The sequence below is a fragment of the Poecilia formosa genome, unplaced genomic scaffold (assembly GCF_000485575.1).
Source record: "Poecilia formosa unplaced genomic scaffold, Poecilia_formosa-5.1.2 Scaffold321, whole genome shotgun sequence".
Taxonomy (NCBI): Eukaryota; Metazoa; Chordata; class Actinopteri; order Cyprinodontiformes; family Poeciliidae; genus Poecilia; species Poecilia formosa.
The window spans coordinates 67,418-77,216 of NW_006800260.1; the positions used below are offsets into that span (position 1 = coordinate 67,418).

The 9,799-nt window shown below is 43.0% G+C and overlaps 1 protein-coding gene across 1 annotated transcript in view; it reads left to right on the plus strand.

Annotated features, from left to right (window-relative positions):
• Window positions 1-428: 428 nt before the first annotated feature.
• LOC103152656 (ena/VASP-like protein) overlaps window positions 429-9,799 on the plus strand; it is a 40,232-nt gene continuing 30,861 nt past the window's right edge. Inside the window, exon 1 of the mRNA XM_016661290.1 lies at window positions 429-910. Coding sequence (XP_016516776.1) covers window positions 906-910 — 5 coding nt within the window. The 5' untranslated portion in view covers window positions 429-905. The remainder of the gene's footprint in view (window positions 911-9,799) is intronic.

Consider the following 9,799-nt stretch of genomic DNA (forward strand, 5'->3'; position numbering starts at 1 on the left):
TTGATTGATTCAACAGACTCATGGTCCACATAGACATACAAAAACAGACACATGATTCACAACAACAACAAATAAAAACAAAATGTAAAAGCATTAACTTTTTTGTTTCCACAAAGGTGACTGCCAGCCTAATGCACTGGCAGGATATGACAGCATTACATGTAAAAATATTTTTCTATTTAAAATAAATAAATAATTAAATGCTGAAACCAATTCATTATATTAAATATATTGAAATTGATATTTTTATAATATGATTATCTAGCCGAGGAGAACTAGCATGCCCCCTCTACCACCTATTGGCGGCACCACAGCTGTCATGCAGTTCCTCCGTCGGCGGAGAGAGGGCGCTGCCGTGCAACACAAACCCACCCTGCCATGAATATTTCAGACGCTGAGCTCCTTCCCCCCCCCCACATTTCAACCTCCACCACCATCACCAACAACACCACTTCACCACACCCTCACCCTCCCCTCTCCATCCAGCCTCCCTCCCAGCGGTCGGAGGCAGGGAAAGATGGCACCTCAGAAGCCGCTGTCAGCCACACCGCCCGGCTTCTTGTCTCTGGGAAAGCGGCGCGCCTCCCTCTGAGAAATGGCTCCCACCGACCGAGCAGCCTCCTGACACACGCCCGCGCCATGAGCCGTCATTTCTAGGAGAAAACCCGTGGAGATCCGCGCAGAGCCGCTTCCCCCCCCTCCCCACACCCTGACATCCTCCAACATCTGTGCACACACTGCGCTCCTCTTCTCGGCTTCTGTTCAAAACAACCAGACGTGCGGCCGTTGTTGGATCCGGATCGTATTTCATCATTATTACTACTATTTATTATTTTTAGAGGCAAAAATAAAGACTCAAAGAACTTGAAACAGAGGAACGTAATTCAGTCGGACAGCGGCGGAAGATGAGGTAAGGAGTTACACAATTCAGCTGCACAGACATCAAATATTGTTTGGATTGTTTCGCAACATAAATCAGATGAAATCTGTGCGGAAATATATGTGCGGTTTATTCGGAGGCCTGTCTCCGCATCGCCACAGGTGCATCACCGGAATTTATTGATCAGCACGTCGACCTTTTAGCCAACAGAAAATAGCAACAAGCTGGAGATTATTTTTCTTTTTAAATATTACTATTATTTTTATTAGATCAGCTGTTATTGTGTGTCACATGGAGGCTGTCTGCACACAGAAACCAATTAGTATCGTGAAAATCAGACAGCACGTGCAGATTGCTCTGGGATTGCTTACATGCACGCCCATTTTCATTTTATAGCTTTGCAGAAGCAGTCGCCAGCACTTCTGATCAACCAGAAAAAAAAAAAAAAATCATGTGCGCATGCATGGACTCCTTACACACCTCCCAGGCTGGCAGCCAATCAGCTCGGAGTAAACTCCTCCGTGCACGGAGACACCTCTGTCTCTGGGATGCAAGCGCTGGGTTTACTGGTTGCCAATGAGAACCTATCAGCTGGAATAAAACTGGGAGCCAAATTCTCCACCCAATCAGCTGCAGTGCTGCTGCACGGACGTTGGGTGGGGCTGAAGAGCTTAGCTGCGAAGGAGTCGCCGCCATGAGGTGTGGAATAATTAGGAAGGAACTGTTTAATTGGTGTTTAGTCGTGCAAAGGCGTATTTCTGAATTCTTGTCCCGAGCCTAAACTCTGAAGGCTAAAGGTCATGGATAAAGTATCATATTCCTCGTGAGAAATATCCAAACCTCTTGAATTTTCTCACATTTTAGAAAACTCATAAGTAGGAAGTGAAAAGAAAATAATTCATCCATCCATCCGTCGCCTGTACCAGGGGTGTCAAACTCATTTTCAATTTGAATATTCTCAAAAGGGGCCGGTTGTGGCAGAATGCATTGATAAAACCCATCAACAAATTGCTAAGTGTTTCTCCATGCAGCAGGCCGCTGTGGTTTATGGCAGTCTGTACTACATGCAGGTGTTCTCTAGGTGGCAACACCGACTGCGCCTTCAAACAAACCACAGCTTCATGTGGGTCATCTGAAATCCTGTTCAGTTCAAGCCGAACACAAGGAGCTGTTAGTTTGAGGTGCTAGGCCTTTTTTCGGTGTATAAGTCAGCATTATACAGTGTTTTGTTACTTAATATGACTCTGACTTTATACCTTATTGCGTGCTTTGTCTTTCACAAATTAGTATATATCAACAAAGTGTCGTGCAATGGTTTTCAGGTCTGTTTCTTTTTTAAATAACCAAGATAAAAAACCTCGTTCAGTTTTATTTAGCCGAGCTTCCCCCGCGGCGGCCTCCTCTCATTGTCGATGCCCCCAACTGGTTTCATTCTGGACGGTTTCATGAAACTAAAAGCAAAGTGTGAAATGTATTGAGCCGGTTTCATTGGTGGTGCTTGATGCGTATCGACGGAAGCAGTTGGTGGTATCTGTGTGTGTGTGTGACCTACTGCCCAGCGACCATAATTGGTAAGTGTTTGCTGAATTGATATCGGACCTGTTCTGAAAGACAGCCCGGCCTGCGCTCTGTAGAGATGCACAAATACCAGTGAAGTAGCCGGGCGGCCGACTGCTGCTGGGTCTCTTTCAGGGAGTCGTGGCCGAGCAGGTTGGGGATCCACATATGCCGGTATAGCTGATGCCGTGGCACAGAAACAGTGTGCTGGGGATAGGCTTACAAACCGAGCAGACCGAAGAGCTGAACCCGATGGTAGGAGGTCCGAGCAGAACTGGATCCGCAGGGTCGGAGGCATAAACTACACTGAAAAGCATAAAAGAGCTGAGCACAAAAACAGGCATGGTTCTGGTACTTTAGTGAAATGTTCACAGCTAGCAGGACTGCCTGGATTTGACTCTCCTTAGGGTGTAAACAAAGAGGTGTTTGGTAGAAACAGGGGGTAATTAGAGGGCAAGCGCCTCCCAGTCGTCATCCCACCCCATCAGACTAACTGACTCAAACTTAACAGGACCAGTTCTACTGGACCAGAAAACACTAAGCACATCACAGTCATTATAATGCTACAAATACTGTGCCTTGGGAATATTCCTAAACCTTATCTTATTTCACATTTGGTCATGTTGCAGTTACAAACTTGCCTCCGAGTCAGGACCTGCCCCAGAGTCAGGACCTGCCTCCGAGTCAGGACCGGCCTCTTTAGCGTGCTGTTGTGTGGGGGGGCAGACGCAGTGGCGCAAAAAGTGGGTATGCAGCGCATGCAACGCATAGGGGCGCAGCAGCAGAGGGGGCGCCAAAACCCTGTCTGGAGGGGGAAGGGGGGCGCCGATTTACGTTTTTGCATCCACCAGAATAATTTGCAGTTGCGCCACTGGGCAGACGGACAGTGTATTGCAAGAAGGGGGAAGAGGTTTTACTGTACACTAACACCCCTCCAGATATGCTATTTTATTTATATAATTCTAAGTCATTTCCTCTAACAGTAATGTATCTACCAGAGGATTCCTCTGGTCATTATCTTTCATTAGAGCCTCATTGATGACTGTACGTTGAAGCACTGAGGAGGTAGTCATTTGAAGTTTGTATATCAGGTGTTGTCCAAGTGTGCCATTTGGAGACGCCAAATGGAGACTTCGAATGGCATACTTGGACAACATCTGTACATCCTCATAAACACAGGCACATGCAGAGGGGGTGGAGAGGTGAAGGGGGCTTGAGCCACTGCCCCTTTTATCCTTGATGCCCCTAGTGCCCTTTTTAAGTTTTTTTTTTTCAACATTTTTTTTTTCCAATTTTTTTATTTATTTATTTTTATTTGTATGTCAGGAGGCCTGCTTGCGCCGCTCAGCAATAATATTTAGCTAGATATAATAATTTAGCTAAAATAAACTAGTTTGGCTGCCCTCAGACTCTCAGAGCCTCCATGTTGTTTAGACACGGGGTCCATGGTGAGGACGAGGGGGGCGGATCTGTGCCCTCTATCAAATTATGGGCAAGAATATTTTTTATACACTGGTTTGTGAATAAAAACGTAGGTCTGTTTATTTTTGTAATTGTCATCACAATAGCGGGAAAAAACCTGCTTTCTCCTCTAAACACAGAAACACTTCAGCAGAGAAAACTTCTGACCTTAATCAGGCTGCTAAATGCCCCGTTCTCTACAGGCAGTCTGAGTCGGTCCCACCGATATATCAAATATCATGATGTAAGACACGGTACTCCGACTGTCACCTCAAGTCGCGACGCAGCTCAAAGTCCCGGTACCACCCGGTACCACCTGCTGACTGTTCGCTCTGCTTCTCCTTAACGTTTCTACCAGGCGGGTTAAAGACGCTGCTGACAGGATCTGGGCTGGAGATGAGCGGCTGTAAATAGAAGTTATTGCAGTAGGAGGACTGGGAAGAGAATGGAAAATTATTTGGTGGGGATTAAGCAAAAATAATAATATGGAAAGTGTGACACTCACTTGTATTCTGTCCTCCCCATGATATCATAAATAAAATCCGGTGAGATCAACATCCCTCAGACGTTTGACCGTTAATGAACAAACAGCATTATGTTCTACTTAGTGTTTATCACATAAAATACCAATATAATCAAAATTTGTGGTTAGAATGTGGCAAAATGTGAACAATAATTGCAGGAAATAATGCTGTTTGTCTTAATATTCACCATATCTCACAAAATATAGCTGTTAATTTTGATAGATCAACAGCTAGCTTCTAGCTAGCTAGCCAGAACGTAGCTACCTATCAAGTTAGCTAGCTGTGTAGATAGATCCCTCAGGAAAATTATCATCTCCATCTCCCACACAGCACTCTTAGACATTTTAAAAACACTTAAAACATTTAAAACTTTAAACACTTCCAGTTTTACTGTTCATAAAGAACTGTTTGTGAAAGATAATCAGGCCAAACTGTGTTAGATGTTCTTTTTCTGTGCTTTCTCTGTGATGTCTGGGCATGAATCTGAAGCTACAACACACCTGTGAGGAACATCAGCTACATTTGTCTGAAATCAGCCTGGCATACCCAAAAATAGAGAAGGATGCTTCACATTACCCTGCATCCGGCGGCAGGTGTGTGTGTGTGTGTGTGTGTGTGTGTACACGTGCCTGCCCTCTGTTTGGATGAAAACGGCTCATTTTGGCTGATAGCAGCCTAGTTTATGAGTCATAATTAGGCATGCTGAGGCATCCAGAGGCAGGCTGATCAACACAAATGTGTGTGTGTGTGGGTGTGTGTGTGTATGTGTGTTGTGATGTTCGAAGAGGGATAATCAAATCTTTGTGAATGAGAGGGAAAGCTCTCCCACCTCCTTTGCAGCAATCTCCCCTCTCTGCTTCTCCCCCTGTTGGTGTGTGGTGTAATTATTAAAAAACACACATCTCATCTGAGTCACATAGAGTTTATATTCGCTCGCACTCGCGTTCAGTCCCGAGGCGCGACGTGAAGAGTGTGCATGTGACAGAAATTGTCAGAGATCGTCTCTCATCATCATTTAATCCGCCTCTTCCTCCTCATCACTTTGCTTACGGGTGGATTCACGGAGATGAAGGGATGAAAGGCAGATTACGTCATGTCGAATTGCATGGAACCTGAAAAAGCATCCAGTCGTTTAATTCATATTTTGTGTTTATTGGGAATTTAATTTAGAGCCTAAAGGTCGCCCAGTCACAGCCTGGGGTTAGAAGATGCTTCGGTTCTGCTGGTTAACCGTGTTAACCAGTTCTTGTCTATTCCATCGAGAGCAGCTGGAGGTAGTTAAGAATATTTGATCAAATCAGCTACAACATCTAGAGATGTGAAATACAATGTTTAGGATTAGCCCCTCTACAGATTTCTTCCATTTCAGATCATCACGTTTATTTGAATGTCATTCAAAAATCGACTGAGTAAATTAAGTGAGGAGTTTTCCAATTGAGAATTTCATTTATTAAGAGAAAGAAAAAGCTACGCACACCAACCTGCTCTTTTATGAAAAGCTATAAAATCTGCTTGTTTTTTTAATGATCAAAAGTCCAGCCTCACAGGAACCACCACCGTGTTTCACAAGGAAGACAATGTTCTGCAGATTTGTATTTTTTCCTTCAAAACACGAGCAACGTTTCAGTCGGTCTCATAAGGACATTCTTCCAGTTTGCATAATCTCTCTCCAGGCTGTTGTTGCTATCCTTCAGTCTGACTTGAAGGAGGAGTCAAATCTCTGCGGTCTCGATAGAAATTAAGAGTCTATTGATATTTTAATTTCCAGCTTGGAAAAGCGTCAGCAGTTATTCTGGACTCTCGAGAGACAAATCTTCCTACCTCTGCAAGGCTCTTCCGATTTCTTGTCGATACTCCAATTTGCGACACTTGAAAATGCTGTCGTTATGTATGTCCTTCTCCTGCTTTGTGAGCAATAACTTCTTTTATTTTCTCAAGACTAAATTGATTCCTATGGCTTCTTTGCATGATTCGTTCTCAACTGACTCCTCCTAGTTTATGCGTAAACTAACGCACTAATTCAACCTGAGAAAAATTTCAGGTTGAATTAATTTTACAAGCTCTTAGCAAGTTAAAAGTTTCATCGCACAACTGCAGCTGGCGCTCAATGAAAAGGTCTATAATTTTTGGGGCTAACAATTTTGGGAAACCCCCCAGCCCCCCCAAAAAAACATATAATCCATTTAACAGACCCTGAAATATCTCCTTTCAGGGTCTTGCACACCATTTCATTTGTCTTAATATACAAAACTTGTTTACTTTGCAGCATCATAACCTCGTTATGATTCATCCATTCATTCACCTGAAGGTCGATCACGTTCTGCTCGTGTGGGGAACCATCCCACCCACGCTGTGTGTCAGACAGAAGGCCATCCGCCCCCCTGCCACGCGCTAATAGGCAGGTTAGAGTCGCTGGCTGCAGTGCACACATGCTCACTCAGAGGGTTGTGTTTACTCACTCCATCAGAGTTGTGCAGTTTAATATTAGACCCCAGCCTGCTGCTGCTGCTGGCTCTGACCTGACAGTGCGCGGTGGGGGATGGGCGCGCTCGGGTTGAGCCGGACGTCCCTTCTACCTTCATCTGCTTCTCCATTTTTCTGGTCTCACCCTCCCTCCCCACTTCTTCTCTCCACGCGACTCACTTCCTCCTCGCTGAGGCGCTACACCGTCTCCTGATCTGTCCTTCCAAAGCTGCACTTTTTTTTTGGTTTGTTTTAATCGTCACGTTTAAATAATAATAAATCAGACATGCTTGCTCTTCTGTCTGCCAACAGTACGTTTTACATCCACTTCCTCAACTTCCTGTGAAGCTTTTCTGCTTCTTAGACATAGGCTGTGATATGATATAGATCGCTTTATGAGGAAAAGAAGTAAAATGATTTACTGGCCCGTATGATTTTAAAGTGTGTGCTGTTGTAAAAGTCGGGTCATTTTACAAGATAAATAGAGGTGAATTGGTGCTATTAAAGTTTCAGCAATTTCAAATTTATTCTCTGTATTTTTGATTTTCTTGTGCTATTCTGGTCTTTCAAAGGATAAGAAAACAGTATTTTTTGCCTTTCTGGTTACCCTGTTGTATAATACATTTGTGACTGGCGATCTATGTACATGTCGTTTGGCTTAAACCAGAGGTCAACACGATGGAGAAACAGAACCATCAGGAGAGCATCGTATTTTGAAGAGCATCAACCCTGTTGGCAAAAACCTAAAAAAGGCCAGAAATGGTTCAGTTTGTGTGATTGAAGAGGAAGTTACCTCTATCCAGAGTGAGTTTCTGTTAGCTTAATTGGATGCCTCGTAAATGGGTAGTGGGCTTTTTGGTGAGTTTGTTTACTGCTCAAAAAGTGTCACATGTGATCGGGATAGAAAAAGACCTGGAGAATTTAAACTATTACAACAGAATTCATTTAATTTGCTTGGTGAGTATGGAAAATACTCAACAACTTGTGGATTTTAAGAGTATTTCTCATGAGTTTTATGAATTTCCATTATCTCAGCAATCAAGTCCAACAAATTGCTTCACAATTAGAATTGCATTAATATTGATACAATTTTTTTTCTTACATTAACAGAGGAGGCAAACCCAAATAATTCACACATAAAATATATTCTTCACAGCTTATACTTATGAGATCAGTTTAACCAAATGGCTTCCACATAACGACTTCCTCTCATTTTGTTCAATACTGTAGGAAGACACGCCACGGAAAAAAGCGAAAAATAACACCACAGCGTCGCCTTGCTGTGTGTTTTGGACGCTGAAGCATAAATAATTTGATTCCAAACTAAAGTAGGCTGCTGTATTTGTTTTGGAGAATTTGAAAACTCAACACACACCATCAATACCCCACACGTTTGCTTCAAAACCCACACAGTTGAAACACAAATATCACAACAACAATCCACTTATGACTGTAGCTATCATCTCTCGCTGCACTATAAAAACGCTCCACTCACCTCAGCATCCAGGATGTGTGAAACTGAATTGCTAAATTAGCAGGTAATGCTAATTTAGCATTTGCTGTTAAATTATTGAATAGAGACATGAGCTCAAGATTTTTGTTTTAATTCAAGTGTTGCAGATTATTCATGTAACTTATTTGATACGTCTTTAGAAATGTGGACTGTGGACGCTGACTTTAGCGTTGGACGTCTGTGCTGCGGCTACATGGCTAGCAGTGAGATTCTGTTTTAGGTAGTAGCTTCGCTGACAGGCTAACTCCTTTTACCACAATTCAAACATAATAGTGTTTTCCAGCGTATCATCAGATCAGTTTTTGAAGCAAAAATTAATGAAGAGAAAAAAAGCGGCTTTTGTCATCCATTGGATGTCACTTGTGCGTCACATTCACTGGCGTACAAGAAACGTGAACACAAAAGTTCCGGTGGGAACCTTTGATTGGGGAAGGGGAAAAATAAAAAAATGTAACTAAAAGGTTAAATGTTTTAATGTTTTTCTTTTTTTTCTGTGACAATTTTGAGTTAAAAAGCCCCCCAACACAAATCGTAATGACTTTTCGAAGCAAATGACCTTGCTTTGTAATTTCTGAACTTGCCCTATAATAACTTCATTCACAGCAAAACTCTTGGCATTCAGGCATTTGCAATTACGTTTATGTAAATAAAAAAATAAAAAAATCCAAGACTGGTTGATGCGCTCAGGATTTCCAACATAAATGAAAATTTAAGACACCGCTGTGGGGGTCGGCGGTGGCATAGTATTAAACTGTGCTGTCTGCTGCACATCGATTACAACACAAAACGTGTCATCCAGCAATTCCACGCCATCGATGGAAACTCCTTCCGGCTGAACGGAGTGGGACACATGTTGGTGATGTGAAACAAACCTCAGCTGGGTCTACTTTCTGGGCTGTACAGTTAATACGGGAGGGATTTGTTGGTAAACTGCTTTTATTGTTGAACCTGTCAAGGACATTAGAGAATTCATCCGGAAAGACGCAACAGAATATTGTAAGCGTTGTTCCTCTTTTTTTTTAAGCTCTTATCGATTAATTTAATGTATCTTAGTATTAATATAAGTGATATCCGACATGATTTTGATTGTTTACACTTAATATATGCAGAGCAGATGGACGCGTTTAGTTTTCCCTTTCCACCTGCGTCACTTTAGGTTAATGAACCTCAAGCATAAGCTGCTGGATCAGTGTGTGTACATACATGCTGGTCTGTGACTGTGTGTGTGTGTTTAGGTGTGTGTTTGTTTGTAATACCTTGTGGGGACCATTTTCCCCACACTACGTTGTGGGGACCCACTGCTCCTTGTGGGGACCGAAGCCTGGTGCTCACAAGGGGAAATGCTGTTTTTGGGTGAGGGGTCAGATTTAGGACTAAGGTGTGAATTGAGGTTTGGTTAGG